Source organism: Bubalus bubalis, chromosome 21 (genome assembly GCF_019923935.1).
Source record: "Bubalus bubalis isolate 160015118507 breed Murrah chromosome 21, NDDB_SH_1, whole genome shotgun sequence".
Classification (NCBI taxonomy): domain Eukaryota; kingdom Metazoa; phylum Chordata; class Mammalia; order Artiodactyla; family Bovidae; genus Bubalus; species Bubalus bubalis.
Window position 1 is genome coordinate 53,200,585 of NC_059177.1, and position 18,408 is coordinate 53,218,992.

The 18,408-nt window shown below is 52.9% G+C and overlaps 1 protein-coding gene across 8 annotated transcripts in view; it reads left to right on the forward strand.

Annotated features, from left to right (window-relative positions):
* FYCO1 (FYVE and coiled-coil domain autophagy adaptor 1) overlaps window positions 1-18,408 on the forward strand; it is a 79,991-nt gene that overhangs the window by 23,639 nt on the left and 37,944 nt on the right. For 6 of the 8 annotated variants that reach the window (XM_044933869.2, XM_044933872.2, XM_044933873.2 and 3 more), the window contains 8 exons: window positions 2,140-2,230; window positions 3,174-5,540; window positions 6,522-6,614; window positions 7,399-7,517; window positions 8,367-8,534; window positions 11,045-11,194; window positions 11,912-12,111; window positions 14,761-14,905. In XM_044933869.2, the coding sequence (XP_044789804.2) occupies window positions 2,140-2,230; window positions 3,174-5,540; window positions 6,522-6,614; window positions 7,399-7,517; window positions 8,367-8,534; window positions 11,045-11,194; window positions 11,912-12,111; window positions 14,761-14,905 (3,333 nt within the window). Of the gene's footprint in view, window positions 1-2,139; window positions 2,231-3,173; window positions 5,541-6,521; window positions 6,615-7,398; window positions 7,518-8,366; window positions 8,535-11,044; window positions 11,195-11,911; window positions 12,112-14,760; window positions 14,906-15,905; window positions 16,483-18,408 lie in introns of those variants that run through there. The other 2 variants (XM_044933874.2, XM_044933875.2) reach the window with 2 other exon arrangements.

Consider the following 18,408-nt stretch of genomic DNA (forward strand, 5'->3'; position numbering starts at 1 on the left):
TATGTAAATGTGGTTTGTTTCCATTCTCATTTGAGAATATGTTACAGCCCTGATTGCCCTTTACTCCTAAGTATTTCATTGTATATTTCCTTAAATCAGGGACATCCTTTTATACAACCTCAGTACAATTGTTAAAATCGGGTAATTGACACTGATACAATACTGCTATCCAATCTACAGAACATACTCAAATTTTAAGAATTATGCCAGACACGTCTTTGAGCCAGTCCAGGATCACATCAGTGAATGGTCAGGGGTCTCTAGTCCTTGTTCATTTGGGATAGTTTCTCTTCTTTGTTGTTTATAGCATAGACATTTTTAGAAGTAGAAGCCAGTTATTTTGTAACTTATTCCTTGAATTGAGTTTGTCTAGTGTATTTTCCTATTACTGTATTCAGATTAAGCATTTTGGGAGAAATACCCCAGGCGTTGAGTCCCTCTCGGTGTATTGTACCCAGAGGTTTCATTACTAGTGAGGTTAACCATCATCGTTTGGTTATGCTGGTGTTAGCCAGGTTTCTCCTGAAGTTTTGTTTTTCTCTTTATAATTAATATGTATCTTATTGGAAGACATTTGAGACTAGGTTTTTTTTTTTTTCTTTATCCTATTTCTTTTAAATCTCTCTCCTGTTAACATCCATTGGTAAATCTTTCCTGAATCAATTACTGTCGTGGTTATCAGAGTGATTTTCTGAGTCCATTTTCCCTTCTGCATTAGTAGTTGGCATTCTGTTTGAAAAGGAAGATCTTTTCTTTCTTCTCCATCAGTTTATTCATTTGCTTATTTATAGCGGTATTGACTTGTGGATTCTTCTTGTATTCAATAGGTTATATTCATCACTGTAATAATTTTAAAGCTCAAGTTATCTCTTATTTGGCCAGTCAAAGCCCCTTCAAGCTGGTTCTAATACCTTTTTTTTTAGGAAATAAAATATAGATTCAAACAAAGCCCCACCCCATGGCCATCCTTTCTGATCTCTCCCTTTCTAGAAGTAATTACAACTCTGTAGTTGATGCATGTCATTCCCAGATATTTTTGTGTTTTACTGTGTGTTCTCATAAATGTATATATAGTTTTATTTTATAGATATATATTTTTTGCATTTGCATACATTGAATCGTGAAGTAGCTATTCTTTTGCAACTCGCCTTTTTCATTCCACTTTGTTTTTGAGGTTTTTAGCCAGTTGCACAGGGAGTTCTACAGATGTGGAATGGGACTGGCAGACCATGGCCCACAGGGCAGTGTGTGACACACCTTTATTTACCCCCCGTCATGGGTCTGCTTTCAGGCTGCGGTGGCAGGCTTGAGCTGTTGTGACAGAGCCCAAGGCTTACAGACCGAAAATACTCACTGCCTGGCGCTCTACAAAACAGGTGACCCGTGCGTGGGGAAGTGCTCCTCTGTGTGAGGAAAGAGGCTCTCTGTCTCTCCAGTGATACAGAGGCAGACTGGTTCTGCTTTCTCCACCACGATACACTGCCGAGAGCACCCACACATCACCTAACACACGTACGTGACTGTCTTCTGGGTAGACGCTGACAAGTGCAGTCGCTGGGTTGTAAACTGCAGCAGCTGTAGATTGAGGGACAGATTCTGGTTAAGTGAAAGTACCTTTCGTTCGCAGTGACTAGTGCCATCAAATAGAACTTCCCGCAGTGTAGAACGTGTCCGGTGTGGTCACTTGAACCAGAAGAGGTCTTCCCGCCACATCACCCGTGTAACGTACTATAAAACAGTGACCTCACGGCCCAAAGCACAGCGTGACCTCTGTTTACCAGACTGACTGCTGCTGGTTCCTCACTGGCAAACGAGTAATGGCTGGCACCAAAGTTTCTAGGAGAGCTTAAATCTCAAACTGGGAAAATAGTATATCGTTCCTTTTTGACAGTGGGAGCAGAGCCACCATGCTTAGACTTCAGCAGTGGAGTCCAGCTGGCACAACCAACCTGAATGTGTGCTTTGGTGGAAATTGTTGGACTTTGCCCCCTTACTCTACCCGGGTGGGCATCACCCCTGCCACCACCTGGTTGCCAGTTGACAACCAAGGCCTCCCCGAGTGTGTGTGTGTGTGTGTGTGTGTGTGTGTGTGTGTGTTTCCTGCGCTGATGCAGGCGTGTCTGTTCTGCGGCCCCACAGGAGGACCCTGGCCACCAGCTCTTCCCCTTACCTGTGGAGACCACCCAGCCGAAGCTCAAGCATGAGCAGTTTGGTGAGCAGCTACCTGCAGGTAATGCTGGAAAGGCTGGGGCCTTCCTGTCTGTCATGTCCCTGCCCCGCCCAACTCGGGACGTTTTCAGACACCTGATGTTCCAGTCCCAAGCCGCATAATCCCTCAGTCCTACCCGCTGTTTCCTAGAGTCCAGGTTTTTACAACCAAAAGGAATTTAGATCTTTTAAAAAGTAAGTTATTTTTTAAAACTTTTTGAAGTGTTTTAGAAGAAGTGATTTAGCACTGTGGTTAAAAGTGGCAAGATCATATTCTGACTGTCACTCGCCACCTGTGTGACTCTGGGAAGGTGACTTACCTTCTCGAAACTTGAGCTCTCTCATCTGTAAAATGGGATCATAACAATTATCCCAGCCCTTAAGATGGTTGTAGGGAGTAGACAAAGGTATGCACGTACTGTGCTTGAGGGCTTGGCACAAGCCTAGTGCTCAGTGAATGCTAGTGGATAAGGTCAGTTTGGTTAATTTTGTTATCTATGTGAATGGAATGTATCATATAGTTTAATGGGAAAGAACACAGAAATTATTCAGCAAAGCAAAATAAAGAGTAATCAAGACAAGAAGCATTCAGAGTAGCATCTTTACCCCATTTTGAGATATAATCGCAGCAGGAATTGTGGGTACAGTGCCGTGGGTGAGCAGTAGTTTACATATAACTTAATTTCTCTGACAGCCAACACCCGCTGTGTTACCGACACTAGCGGCGGCGGGATGGGAAACGTCGATTCTGGGTCTCGGGGGAACTCATGCATGTGGCATCGCATCTGCTGCTGACCTCTGGCAGCTGCTTTGAGCGAAGGGGTTCCAGTCCTCCGAATAGCTCCATAGACTTTAGGTCACCGAATTGCTGTAGTTTTCCTTCTGTTCGCATTAAATTCTAAAGCTTGACCAAACAGCTGTGTAGCTTCATCCCCAAGCCACTTATTTTCCATGTTTCTGCCCAGACTCAGGAGATGGCCTCCAGCCTGGACCTGAGCAACCCCTTAAACAGCGAGTCCCTGGAGGGCTTCGACGAGATGCGGCTGGAGCTGGACCAGCTGGAGGTGCGGGAGAAGCAGCTGCAGGAGCGGATGCAGCAGCTGGACAGAGAGAACCAGGAGCTGAAGGCGGCCATCAGCCTGCAGGGAGAGCAGCTGCAGGTGGAGAGGGAGAGGGGCCGCGCCACCGCCGAGGACAACAGTCGCCTCGCGGACATGGTGGCTGCGCTCCAGAAGCAGTGGGAAGTCTCCCAGGCCATGCAGAACACCATGGTGGAGCTGCACATGTGCCTGCAGGCCCTCGAGCTGGGGGCTGCGGAGAAGGAGGAGGATTACCGCTCGGCCTTGCGGCGGCTGGAGTCCTTGCTGAAGCCCCTGGCTCGGGAACTCAAGGCCACCCATGACTCCCCGCGCAGGAGGAACCAGGACATCCCCGCGGCCGATGTCCCGGAGCAGCCGGCCGCAGCCGAGCAGACGGCCGCTCCGGCTCTGGATGCAAAGGAGAGGGAAGAGCGTGTCTCCAGTGACTTGGCCCTGGAGACCCAGGAGCTGGCAGTGAGGCTCCAAGCCTTGGAAAGTGAGAATCCCCGCATCCAGGAGCTCAGCAGGCAGCAGGCACCGCAGCTGGAGCCGCTGGCTGGGGAACTACAGCTGAAGGAGGAGGCCCAGACCTGCCTGGAGCGCCTGGTGGAGGAGACAGCCCGGCTGCGGGACGAGCTGTACCGCAAGGGGCAGGAGGCAGCCCAGCTCCGGCGCCAGCTGCAGGAGTCGCTGGGCCACTTGGGCTCCCTGGAAGAGGAGCTCACGGAGGCGAGGCGTGAGGCACGGCGGCGGCTGGAGGAAAAGGAGCTGCTGGAACAGGAGGCCCGCTCGCTGACACGGCAGCTGCAGCTCCTGGAGACCCAGCTGGCCCAGGTGAGCCAGCACGTGAGTGACCTGGAGGAGCAGAAGAAGCAGCTCGTCCAGGACAGGGACCACCTCAGCCAGAAGGTGAGGATGCTGGAGCAACTTGCCGCGCAGCCAGGCCCAGGTCTGCCCGACGCGGCTGAGACGCTTGAAGCTCTGAACTCTGCCCCACAGCAGGCCTGCGAGATGCCAGAGGAGGAACAGCGGGGCCTGCGGGAGGGACAGACAGACAATCCCAGGGTGCATGGGACCGGCACGGAGGACCAGCTCCAGCAGGCCCACAGGGAGCTGGAGAAGGAGCTGCAGAATGTAGCTGAGCGCAACCACATTCTGGAGGAGAAACTTCAGGCCCTGCAGGCTGATTACCAAGCGCTGCAGCAGCGGGAGGCGGCCAGCCAGGGCTCCCTGGCCTCTCTGGAGTCAGAGCAGACAGAGGCAAGCCTGCGGGCCCATGTGGCAGAGAAGGAGGCTGCCCTGCGGAGCAAGGAGGCCGAGTGCCGGCGAATGCAGGAGCAGGTGGAGCAGGGCCAGCGGCTCACCGAGGCCCGGGATGGGGAGCTCCAAGCTCTTGAGGGCCAGTGCCAGCAGCAGACCCAGCTGATTGAGACCGTCAGGGCAGACGGAGGCCAACAGGGTCTCAGCCCACCTGAAGACCATGCGCCGCAGGAGCTGGCCGCCCAGCTGGCCCTGTCTCAGGCGCAGCTAGAGATCCATCAGGGGGAGGCCCGGCGACTCCAGGCCGTGGTGGTGGAGCTCCAGGCCAAGCTGCAGGCCGCCCTGGGGGACCAGGAGAAGGTGAAGAGCCAGCTGAGCGTAGCTGAGGCTGCTCTGACAGAGCACAAGGCCCTTGTGCAGCGACTGAAGGAACAGAACGAGGCCCTCAACAGGGCCCACGTCCAGGAGCTGCTGCAGTGCTCTGAGCGCGAAGGGGCGCTGAGGGAGGAGAGGGCCGAAGAGGCAGAGCGGAGGGAGGAGGAGCTCCAGATCCTGCGGGAGGAGCTGTCCCGGGTCAGGTGCAGCTCCGAGGAGGCCCATCTGGAGCACACCGAGCTGCAGGAGCAGCTGCACCGCGCCAACATGGACATGGCGGAGCTCGGCATCCAGGTCTGTGCGCTGACTGCGGAGAAAGAGCGGGTGGAGGGGGCGCTGGCCCACACCATTCAGGAGCTGCGGGAGGCCAAAGAGGCAGCCTCCAGGGAGCGGGAGGGCCTGGAGCACCAAGTGGCAGGGCTGCGGCGAGAGAAGGAGAGCCTGCAGGAGCAGCTGAAAGCGGCCGAGGAGACAGCCGGCTCACTGCCTGGCCTGCAGGCCCGGCTGGCCCAGGCTGAACAGCACGCCCAGAGCCTCCAGGAGGCCTCACGCCAGGAGCTCGACACCCTCAAGTTCCAGCTGAGCACCGAGATGATGGACTACCAGAGAAGACTGAAGGTAAGCCTCCCCCAGCCGTCTGAGCTGCACCCACCCCCTGCAGCAGGGCCTGGGGGCCCGCGAGTGAGTGGGAGGCGCCTTGGGCCATGTGGCCCGCGAGGGCCCGGGAGTGTCCTGTTGTCGCAGCTCACAGCGTCCTTGTCGTGCGAGAGCCTGTCAGGGACCCAGCACCGGGGAGGGTGCCTTCACTCAGACATCTGATGCCATTGCAGACAAGTTGGGCCCACACAGAATCTTTTTTTGTAATTAGCAGCCAACGTTTAAAGAGCAAGTTGCTTGTAGGTTTAGTTCGGGGGCTTCTTTTGAAATCTTAGGAGGCCTGTAAGCCTGTGCCCTCATTCCTGCATGGTAGCAGGAGCAGGGTGGGAGTGCCTGCTGTAAGGAAACATGAGGCCTCTGGTGTTTTCCTTACCCTCGTTTATGTACTTGCTGTCCAAGCCCTGTGGGCTTGTGAGTTCCTGACTGCCTCAAATCTTGTCCCTGGATTCTCTGTCCCTTAAGCTGCCTTCTGATAACAGTGCAGTTGTAATAAACCAACTCAATTCATTTTCACAAGATCCTGGGGTAGACGGGTTTACGTGCGCCCTAGCCTGCACGGGGGAGAGGGTTAGGAGTGAGGACACAGGCAAACAGACGGGGCTTCGGCCTCCGATGCTCGTCGCGTGCCTGTGCGCTCGCAGCCTACTCCTCTCGCTCAGGCCGCTGCTGCCTTTCCACAGATGTGCCTCCCACCCTGTGTCGCTCTATCCCGTGTAGCTCCACATGGCTCATGCTCCACCTTCCCTCATAGAAATGAAATGCTAAGCTCAGAGGCCAAGCTAAATCTCTTAGCTTGACAGGATTGTATTACCAGTGAAGCCCAAAGCTTAATTTAGTTTGAGAGAAAGAGAAGTGGCTTGTTTTTACCCACTTCGGTGAATGGGGCTGAAGGAGTCTCAGAACAAGGACCCCACTTTTCTGATCCCTTTCCCATCCTCTCAGACCTCCAGTGAAGAATGCAGGACCCTCAGGGGCCAGCTGGAGGAGCAGGGTCAGCAGCTGCAGGCCACCAAGGAGGCCGAGGGGAAGCTGAAGGTAGGCCCGAGCCCTGGGGCCCAGGGGAGGTGCTCCTGCCTGCCTGAGCAGGGCCCGGCCCCTCATCCGCCTGGTCATCCTACTCCCGGGCTGTGGGTCTGTCAGGGAGGGAATCTCACTTGTCTCTCACCAGACCATCAAGAGGCCTCCCTGAGGGAGATCCAGTGTCCTCACTGAAGCTGCCATCAGCTCACCTTTTTAGACACCCAGAGTCTGTGTCATGGCCCTGCCACTCCCTGGACACCTGGCTGGAGCTGCCAAGTGTGTTTTTTTATACCACCCCCCACCTTGTCTTTGGAGAAGGAAATGGCAGCCCACTCCAGTATTCTCGCCTGGGAAATCCCATGGACAGAGGCGCCTGGCAGGCTACAGTCCATGGGGCCTCAAAGAGTCAGACACGACTGAGTGACTAACGCGCACACACATCGCACATGTTCTCCAGGTCAGTGAGTCTGACCTGAGCTGGAGCAGGGGTGGCGCTGAAATCTGTCTTCAGGGCTGTGACATTTTTCAGAAACCCCCATACCCTACAACCACACCTCTATCCCCACCCTGGAGCCCCTACACCCACCACAACTGGCCCTAGTTGATGCTCAAGGGACATAGTTACAAACGGGAATCTGTCCTACTCCACACACGTACTAGTTCTTGGCCTCTTACACTTAAACAAAAGCCCCTCCTGTTAGAAGTGCGCTGGCCAGATGGGGTGGAGCAAGCCAGTCACCGGGTGGCACCTCGCACGGCTTCTGCAGCCAGGCGTCTTCTCCCTGCTGTCCTGTGCCAGGCTGCCCAGGCAGACGTGCAGGAGAAACTGAGCTGCGCCAGCAAGCACCTTGCCGAGTGCCAGGCCGCCATGCTGAGGAAGGACGAGGAGGGGGCCGCCCTGCGCCAAGACTTGGACAGGTCAGTTACACAGTCTGCCCGCGGGGCCAGTGGGAGAGTCCGCACGGAAGGGGTGGGTTTGGGCCAGTTGTTTAGAAAGTCAGCCACTCATTCAGCTTTAAAAAGTCCTTTTGCAAGAAAAGCTGTAGACCCAGGGAGTGCTTATGTCGGAAGCATGCCACAGAGCATCCTTGGAAAGCCACTGCCTTTGGGGACTAGTGAGCTGAATGAGAAGTGGCCAAGGATGGGCAGACTCTGGTTCAGCCAGCCCCTCTCATAGCCTGAGACTCTGCAGTACCCAGAGCAGGATTCCGTAGGCCTCGAGGCCTCAGGTTGAACTCCTGGCCATTCAGAGTTAGTGCCTGCTCTGTGCCCAGTGCCACACCTCATGTGTAGAGTCCCAGAGAAACGTGGGGGACAGATGATCCTCTGCCTGGTCACCTCCAGGAAGCTGCGCCTCAGTTCTTCCTGTTCTGACTCCTTTTTCCTCTGCATATCCACCCCCCATCACCAACCCATGCACCTCACCCATTGGGCTCCTTTCACAACCTCAGTTTTCTCCAAAGAAAAGTGGTACAGAGTTTGACCCACCTGGGGTGCTCTTAGTGACCTGAGGTCAACCTCCTCTCCTGAATGTCCCTTGTATTTGTTGTGGGGGGTAGCAATGTGTGAAGAGTTTGGGTGTGTGAGAGGAGGTTTGAAGGCTTAAGGTTTGAATATACACCCTGTGAGCGGAACAGTGCAAGGGGCTCCCCCAAGACAAAGGCTGGTAGGGCAGCGGGACTGCTTATTAGAGGCTGGGGTTAGCCCGGGGGAAGGAGGGAGCTGGAAATAGTGGGTGATCAGGACTACTTACCACTCCTCCACCAGGACCCAGAGGGAACTTGAAAGAGCCACCACAAAGGCCCAGGAATATTACAACAGACTCTGCCAGGAGGCGGCAGAAAGGGAGAAGAATGACCAGAAGATGCTCGCTGACCTGGATGACCTGAACAGAACCAAGAAGTACCTGGAGGAGCGGCTGATAGAGCTGCTCAGGTGAGTGTCAGGACAGACCAGGGGCCGCGGGCTTCCCCTGAGCTTGGCTTTTCTTGAAAGAAGTGTGACTCTTCTTGAAGGGACTGTTCAGGGAAGTGGGCCCCTGTCTGCTTGTGTTCTGTTGTAAGGGCACACACACGTGAACAGGGTCTACTCAGGTCCTTGGCAGCCTTAAAAGACAGGATTTCATTGTTCCCACTAGTGTGCGTCTGGTTTGTGTTTTCGTACTGCTGTGTTGATTGTTTTCAAACTCTCCATGTACTCAGCCACAGAGTGACAGTCAAAGACGATTAATATCCTCAGGGACTTCTCCACTCCCTTGCCCCTCTCTCATGAGTCCTTTTCTCCTTCTCCTCCATCCGACTCTCCCCAGCGCCTGGGGCCCCAAACTCCAGTGCATCAGGTAGCAGTTGTGTGCTTAGTCGCTCAGGCAGCAGACAGTGGTGTAAATGTGTGAGCCGGGCTGGAGGGGCTCTGAGAAACCAGAGGGCATGGCTGCGCTGCTACTGCCAGGTCCCCTCACTTCTTCAGAGAAGGTAGAAATCTGGATTTTTATGTGAAACTGATCTGAGTTTTAAATGTTGGCAAGTCATTCCAAAAAATTTGTAAAGCTTTTTGTATGGAAATCTTCTTTCTTTTTTGGCTGTGCCCTGTGGCTTGTGGGGTCTTAATTCCCTGACCAGGGATCGAACCTGTGGCCCCTGCAGTGGAAACCCAGAGTCTTAACCACTAGACCTCCAGGGAAGTCCCAGAAGTTTTCAAAAATACAAAAGTAGATAGCAGAATGCACCCCTCTGTACCTGCAGCCTCAGCATTATGCTCATTACCAAGTCTTGTGTTTCCTGGAGTCCTACCCATTTCTCCCACCTCCTCAGACTGTTTTGAAGCAAATCCCAAACTTCTTGTCATTTCATCCACAAGTATTTTTGTATGTGCCTTCCTAACACCGGGACTGCTTATTTTAAACAACCACAATATCATTACTATGCTTAAAAATATACTAATTCCCAATGTCATCAAGTATCTAGTCATTTTGAAATTTTTCCAATTGCTTTATAATTTTTTCTAGTCAGAATCAAAATTAGATCTGTGTGTTGCATGGTGATACGTTTCTTGGATCTCTCTTACTTAGGCATGGTTTCCCTACCATCTCTCTTCTTTTCCTTTGCAGTTTACTTTTAAAGAAAGCAGGCCATTTATCCCGTAGTTTCCTGTAACCTGGGCTTTGCTGATTACATCTCTATAGTGTCATCTAACATGTCCTTCCATCTTCTGTGTAGCCTATAAATTGATAGTTATAACCAGAGCAGTGGTTCTCAACCCTGATGCAAATTGGAGTCACTAGGGGAGCTAATGACTAAAGTAACACTCAGGTCTGGACCCCACCCAGACCAACCAGAGTGGAATTCTTGGGAGTGGGGTCCAGGTATCAGTGAGCAAGAGTTGAAAATCCCTGCTCCACTAGACAGTGGCTCAGACTCAAAGTTTTGTCCAAAAAACTCCATAAAATTGGTTTATAGTTTTGGGTCTTTCTTTCAAGAACCACATAAGATCTGGTTAGCCCTTTCTTTACAGCGTCAGCAGCCATGCATAAGCAATGCCTAAATGTACTAATTCATTTGGGGTTGCAAATTGGGAATAATAAATTTTGACTAATTTGGAAGCTTGAAAACTCTGCCCATGTGCCATCAATTTGTAGACTAGGGACTCGGCATTTGTGACCTCTGCGTTCACACACCTTCCAGAAGTTTGTATTGGAAAAGCCCAGGTCCTGACACAGTTGCCACGTTGCCAGGGCCTGGGTGCCTGGCCTCCCAGGACCAGACAGAACAAGCCATGGCCCAGTTTGGAGAATGACTCTGGTCGCAAGAATGAGTCTTTCTGCTTCCTGACAGTGTCAGGCATTCCTGAAAAGTCCATGTTCTCGTTTATATTTCAGGGGAACAGTCTTTGGTTGACTTGGAGTCCCTGACTGATGAGAGTGCCAGCTTCTCTCAGGGCCTGGGTGGCTCTGGTGTGGCTCTCAGTCATCAGTGGCTCACATGTTGCCAGGGCCATTAATTATTACTTAAACCGTAAAAACAAGAAGGGTCCCAAACATACTGAAGATTTGGGTGGGCGGTACATTCCTGGTTATTTGGCTCGCAGCGCACTGGCTGTCGTGTAATTGTGGCAGCACGTGACAGCCTAACCTCCCGGTGGCCGTGCACACTGTCATTTAGACCCCTGGGCAGCTGGTGGCCCTTGTTAGTGCTAGCAGGCCTCTGCAGTTGCCACCCCACAGGCCCCCATACCTTCACATGTGCCGTGTCAGATCAGGACCCACACTCTGGGGGACTCCTGCTGAGTCTGGATCTGCTGTGGGGTGACAGGTGACCTCAGTATCAATAAAAGTGAATTCCCCTCCTGTCTTGCACAATTCAGAAGCAGTGTTCTGAAGTGAATCCGGAGGCAGTTGCATCATTTTCATGGATGCTCCCTTCTGTTTTTCTGACGTGGCTCTGTCCCAGGGACAAGGATGCTCTCTGGCAGAAGTCAGATGCCCTGGAATTCCAGCAGAAGCTCAGTGCTGAGGAGAAATGGCCCGGGGACACGGAGGCGAGCCACTGCCTCGACTGCAAGCGGGAGTTCAGCTGGATGGTGCGGAGGCACCACTGCAGGTCAGCGGGCGGCTCGCGGGCAGGGCCCAGAGCCAGAGCAGAGGGCTCCGGGCGGGGAGTTAGGGCAGGCGTTGGCGTGGCAGCCACTTGTCTAGGAAGAGCATGTTGTCTTTTAGTTTTGAGGGAACCAATTGAGGAGGGGGTGTTAGGCAGGGTCCCAGCAGGACACTCAAGGATCCCCAAAAGGGAAGAGAGTTGAATACAGGGCATGTGGGCAGAAGTAAGGGGGCCCCCAGGGATGTGGGACACCCAGAGACCCAAGTCTCGATGCTCGCTTGGCCTGTGGGGATCAGAGGGGAGATGGACCATGGAGAGAGCAGGGGCCGAGGCTCTGCCAGAGGAAGCAAAGACCTCCCTGCCCCCAGGACCCGAAGATGGGCAGGCAAGAATGAATTTCAAGTTGGGACGGGGGCGTGGAGAATCATCTTTGCTTTTAGAGCCCAGCACCCAGGTGTGGGATGCCCACCTGCATCATAGTGTCAGGGAAGGGAGCTCAGCCTGCCTGCTAGGACCCTAGGAAGTAAAACTTCCTCCCATCAGGTGTCACCCAGGCGGCTTTCTTGGAGTCTTAGGAAAGGGGCCTTGAGGCCATGGTCCAGAGCGGACAGAGTTGGGTGTGATGAGCCGTGTGGCGTCCGGAGCCCAGTTCCAGCGCCGGGCAGGGCGCTCGCGGCCCCTGTGCGGCATCCTTACAGCCCGTGCCCATGTCGTCCCCAGGATATGCGGCCGCATCTTCTGCTATTACTGCTGCAACAACTATGCCGTGAGCAAGCACGGTGGCAAGAAGGAGCGCTGCTGCCGGGCCTGCTTCCGGAAGCTGAGCGAGAGCCCCGGCTCTCCCAACAGCAGCAGCTCGGGCACCAGCCAGGGGGAGCCCAGCCCCACGCGATCCCCGGCCCAGGCCACCGGAGGCCAAGGTCAGCTCCCCCACTGCCTCTGTTCCCCGGGGCCACCCTCCCCACCGCCCCACTGTGGCTGCTTAGCTGAGCCACGCCTAGTTCAGTACTTCCAAAGTGAGGCACTGAAACTTTCTTTTTGATGTAATTAGGATGGAAAGTGAATTGAAAAGGGAATAACTTTCTCCTGATATGATGCAGCATTATTATTTAATGTGAGGTCTGTTTGCCTCTTAACTCATGTACCACTGGTGGAATGCCACCCCACGCTTTAGAAAATGCTGTCTCCCAGGCCCCAGCCCTGAACTTCTGTCCCGGGATAACCGAAGGCCAGGCGTTGAATCTGGAAATGAGCGCATCCTTCCCTGTCTTCCCAGTAGCTCGTGTTCTCACTCAGTGACCGAGAAGGGCGCATTGTCTTTCACCTCCTCTCACTCAGCTCAGTAAAAGGAAGCGGGATTTGGTCCCTGCTGCTGCTGCTCGGAGCACAGCCTCACAGACCTCAGCCCAGGCCGCCCGCTCAGGACTGGACTGTGGTGTAGAGCACAAGGCGGGCAGAACTGCAGTGACTCGGGCAGCAGTGAGCGCCGTCTGTGCTCAGACACCTCTGCCTCCTGCAGCCAGAGCCCTGCCCTCCTCGGCTTCAGTCTGGATCCAGGCCAGCCAGCCTTCAGAGACACTGTTAGCTCCTCTGTTGTTTAAATGGATCATCAAGGAGGTTGGCCGGCGCCATTATTTATACTAGATACAAACAACTGCTCAAGGATGGGAAAGTGTACTTTGCACAGCATTAGTGTGTTATTTAAAATTTACTGAATTTTGAAAGCTCTTTATATATCCTGAGTATGATTTATTTATCATATATCTGTTTTACAAATGTTTTTTTCCCAACCTGTATCCTGTCTTTTAAAATTTTCTTTTGATGAGTATAATTTGGATAAAGTCCAGTCTATCAGTTTTTTTTCTTATGGGTCAATTTTTTTCTGTTCTTTTAATATCATATCTCTTTTTGTTTGACTCAAGAACTCAAAGGTCTTCTTTTGTTTTCTCCTAAAAGTTTTATAGTTTTAGATTCACATTTAGGTCTATGGTTCATTTTGAGTTAATTTTTTTATATGATGCAAGCTTTGCCCAAAGATTCATTTTTTGTAAATGCTTGTCCAGTTATTCCAACACCATTGGTTGAAAGGTCTATTCCCATAGAATTGCTTTTGTGCTTTTCTCAAAAATAAGTTGCCTTTATATATGATTCGGTATCTGGACTTTTTGTTCCACTCCATTTACCAACGTGCCTTTTCTTTCACCAATACCACACTGTTATGATTGCCATAATTTTATAATAAGTCTTAAAATCAGGCAGGGTGAGTCCTCCAATTTTCTTCTTTATTAAAGTTTGGCTATTCTAGGTTGTACGCTTTTCCATATAAATTTTAGAATTAACTAGTCAGTTTCTACAAAAACATCCTGGTGACATTTTGGTTGGGATTGCATTGAGTCTCTACAGCAGTCTGGGGAGAATTGCCAAAGTACCAGAGTTGAGTCTTCCAGTCTACACATGGCAGAGCACTCGATTTAGGGCTCCTTTGGTTTCTCTCAGCGGGCATCATTTTAGGTCCCTGTTGGTCATTTTCCCTTCCCTCCTCTTCCTTCCCCCTTCTTCCTGCCAGCCTCAAAAGGCAGGTTCAGGAATGTGGCTGGGCCTGTGGAAAAAAGCCAGTCCCGGTCCCCCTTTTCAGCCTGTGCCTCAAGCCACCCTCCATTATGCAGACTTCAGACCAGAGGAAGAACATCCCTCCTAAAGCCCGGCCCGTCCAGGAGCTGTGAGGCAGGGCCCACTGGGAACTTGCAGCCCACATGAACTCTTCTCCTGACACGCCTGGCTCATTCTGGGTGTTTCAGTGACAACACAGGGTGGCATGGTGCCAGCATGCTGAGGTTGCTTGTTTTGATTTCTGACATTTCCTGCCTCCTCCCCTGCCTGTCTTTCTGCCTTACTTGCCTTTTCTTCATCTCAGGCCTGCCATCACAGCTTCCATCACATGCAGGAGGGTGCTTGTTGGCGGGGTGGGGCTGACTAGAACAGCAGCATCCACACGGCGTCCTTCCGACCCAGTGCTCTGCAGGGTTGGGCACAATTCTGTCGAGCTTCAGGGGTTGGTGGGGTTGGGTGGGGTTGGTGGGGTTGGGTAGGGGGGTGGGGTCAGTTCTTTTCCACCCTCTAGTGGACTGAGATGGAAATGCAGGTCACACAGAATCCTGCTCTCAAAGAAGCATGCATGAAGTGTGTGTGTGCTGAAGCAAGGATCAGCAGCAGGGAAGTATGTTTATCTTTTTGTTAGGTTCTTTCCTGATAAGGTTTTGATAAGTTTTTTCTGTCTAAGTAAGGGGCCTCAGAGAACATGTTAGAGCTTAAAACCCCTCCACGCCCCTGCCTAAGGGACTTCAGAGAAAACACTTACTTTGTGCGTTCACTTTCACCTGTAGCCCCCTCATCTGCTTTTCTGAAACATCCCAACAGCCCTTTGTTTCCATCCCGACAGAGTTGCTGTCGGTTGAGCGAGCGCTGCAGGGTGCGTCCTCCTGGTTAGTCCTGTGCGTAGCTGCACTCCCTCCCCGTCCTGTGCATGACCATGCGTCTCTCCTCTCTCTCTGCTTGCATCTGTGCCCCAGGTGCAAACACAGACTGCCGGCCGCCGGATGACGCCGCCTTTGACATCATCACAGATGAGGAGTTGTGCCAGATACAGGAGTCCGGCTCCTCCTTGCCAGAAACACCTACTGAGACTGATTCTCTTGACCCAAATGTGGCTGAACAGTGAGTAGACATCACCTCCATCTTCTGAGTTCTCATTAAGTGCATGGTATTGTGCCTTCTTTCTTTTTTAAAAAATATCTATTTGGGTGCACGGGGTCTTTGTTGCAGCACTCAGGGTCTTCAGTCTTCGTTGCAGCATGTAGGACCTTTAGTTGTGGCGTGTGAACTCTTAGTTGCGTGTGAGATCTAGTTCCCTGAGCAGGGATTGGAGCCAGGCCCCCGGTAATGGAGCTTGAGTCTTAGCCACTGGACCACCAGGGACATCCCTGGCCTAGTGCTTTCTCATCGGAGGATTAGTAAAGCTCAGAAGCAGGGTCGCCTGTCTTTCATTAAGGGAAGGTGCCTGAGAACAGTGCTCAGGGCAGGTGGCCCTTGAACAGCACCGGGATTTGGGGAGTGGTCAGCGTGGAGCCTTGTCAGAGAGTTTCTGGGCGTTTCTGTCAGCAGTCCTCCTGATTTCAGCAACTCCATGAAGCCTTTTTTGTCTTGGGCAACTATATTAATCCACTTAGGCTGCCATGACAGATGCCATACACCAGATGACTTCAACAACAGAAATCTAATTTGTCAAGTTCCGGAAGTCCAAGGCCAAGGTGCCAGCAGGTTTACTTTCCCTGAGACCTCCCCTTGGTTTGCAGACGGCCGCTCTCTTCCTGTCTTTGCATGTGGTCGGCCCCGACCCTGGGCATGTGCACCCTTGTCTCTCTGGGTCCTAATCTTCCTTTCTTATAAGGACACCAGTCAGATTGGATTAGGGCCCACCTCATTGGCCTCATTTTAACTAACTTCTTTAATGGTCTTGGGCTTCCCTGGTGGCTCAGATGGTAAAGAATCCACCTTCAATGTGGGAGACCTGGGTTTGACCCCTGGGTTGGGAAGATCCCCCGGAGGAGGAAATGGCAACCCACTCCAGTATTCTTGCCTGGAGAATTCCATGGGGTCACAAAGAGTCGGACACAACTGAGTGACTTGTCACTTTTAATGGTCTTATCTCCAAAAGCAGCCCCGTTCTGAGGCGCTGGAGGTAGGACGTCAGCACGGGGACTGAAGTGCATGTGCTCGCATGCAGCAGAAATCCGGGATGACTTCTGCTGGATGATTCAGAAGAGCAGCCCTTCCTGGGCTGCCACAGCCGTGCTCAGAGCAACACACTGCTCTTTAAAAACCACGTCATAGAACCACTCATCAGGCCTGGTGATGGTGCCACAAGAAAGGAAGCTCAGATTAATTTCAGTTCTCTCAAGCGGTTTCTCTCAGAAGTTCCTCTGGCTTCAGCTAAGGCCTCTTCGAGCCCCAGAGTTCTAAAAGCAATAAAAAATATAGACAAGTCTGTTACCCAGCACTCCATGGAACCGAGGGACTTTCCCCCAACCAGCCTGGGCCCTGTCCCATCACCGTGACCCAGACCCTCCAAACCTTCCACTGCTGTAGATGGATGGCGTCCGGCACAGGGCCATCCATCCTTCAGCGCCAGCTCTCCATCGGCCTCCCCAGTTTTTCTGGGCCAGCTGTTTTCCAACAAAGCTTGTGAGGAGAGTGGTGCAAGGGCTCATTTCTAAATAAATGAAATAACTGCATCAAGTGCCACCGTACTCAAGCATCGAGAGTTTAAGTCAGGGGACCCCAGCAAAGGTCAAGTTCCCCTTCCTGGCAGCCTCACTTGGTGTTTCTCAGCCCCGGGGTCCGGCTGAAATGCAGTTTCTTGTGCGAAGCGCTGCCTGCTCAGAAGCTCGGGGGAGAATTGATGGCCCCCGTGTGGGGGGCACACACTGAGTGGGCACAGTTCGTGGCCCACTCTCCATCCAGGCAGGGAGCTTCGTGAGCTTTTGCCCACTCATGCTGAGATCTCTGTTCCTTTCTTCATGCCCAGAATTCAGAGGAGGGCTGGCACCAGTCTGTCAGATTTATCATCTGGGGTTTCTGCTGCATGGGAGGAGATGCACTTAATCTTGGGAGGCTCTCAGCTCAGGAGATTTTAGGCTCCATCGTGTGTCCCTATACTCGGTTATGCTCAGGCTTGAGGGTGAGTGAACTCGCGTCAAGGATACAGCCAACCCCATCACCCAAGCAAAGGTGCTCACTGTGACCGTGGGCCTTTGCTTTTCCTTCTGAAAGGCCCACCTTGAAGCCTTGCCTGACTGCGTGAGCCTGCAGTGTCCCCCCTGACCCCCATGGATTTGCACTAAGCCACCCTTTTCCTTTGTCACCTGGCAACTCTTCTCTGACTGTGCCTTGACTCCTGGTCAGGTGGGTCAGGGGTCAGGTGAGCCAGACCAGAACCTCAGGGCCTTGGAGATGGCCTCGGGCTCTCAGGTGCATGAGAAAGTACCCCCGTAGCTCCCCTGTCACATCACCCCTCATCTTCCCCTTTCCTAGTAGGAGCAAAAGCAGAAGGTCTTTTGACCACTGACAAACGTGTGTGTTTCAGTCGTGGGAAATCAGGAAGCGTTCCAGGGAAAGGAAACTGCCAGCATGCTGGCCTCAGCGTCCAAGGCAGATCTGGGGCTAATGGATGGGTCTGCAGTCCCATGCCTAGTCTGTTTGGGCGAAGGGTAAGCCCTCCCAGTCAGTTCAGGGCATGCCCCGTCTCACACCTTGCTTGTACATTAACTGGAGGCAGACACCCGTGTCTCCTGCAGCTTTTTCTTAGGTTTAAAACCACCAGGAGTCTGAGAAAGTGGCGGTGGGGAGAGGGGTGGTACAGAGCCTGGGTGTGTGTACACGCCCTTACCAAGAGATTTAGAGAAAGAAAACAGCAAGTCCAAAGTAAGAAGTGGTCCAGGGTTCTAATCCGGGGAACAGAGGCCGCCTGGAGGTTATGTTGCTGAAAGCCCTTGTTGGAGCTTTTTCCCTCTGGAGCTGCGTCTGCGCGCCCTCACTTGGTCCCCGCCCAGCCCTCCACAGGGTAGGGGTTATGGTCCCTGTTTCTTGTATCGAGGCACTGAAGCTCAGGAGGCCAGGTAACTCGCTCCAGGTCAGGGGGTTGCAAGCGTCAGAACCAAGCTTTGTACCCAGAACCCCTCCCTCTAGTCACAGGCACGAGATGCATTTTGCAGCGTACTGCCGCCTTCTTCTGGCCCCGTTTCCCCATCTTCCCATCAAAGAGCTGCCCTCCTTCCTTACCTTTCGTCCACTCCCCGCTCCACACACGTGTCCTCAGGACAAACACAGTTGTCTGCCCTGGCCCCTTGGCTGTGACAGGACAGGAAGAGGTCCTAGAACCCAGGCGCTCAGGGAGAGCTCGCAGGATGCCTCTGATCCCTTAGCAGCCTCCGAGTGGCCCCGGGGCACAGGCCTCACCAGATGGGAAGCTGACATTCTCCAGACCCCGCGAACATGCACACCCCTCTCCACAGTCATCCAGGCCCACCTTCAGCCATCTCCCTGACAGAGGCCCGGCTGTTCTCAGGCCTGAAGCGGGCTGAGAAGGAAAGAGAGCTCCTTTCGCCCACAGCAGGGCTGGCCTTGAGTCCTTGGCCTCCCCCAGGCCTGCCTCCCCTCTT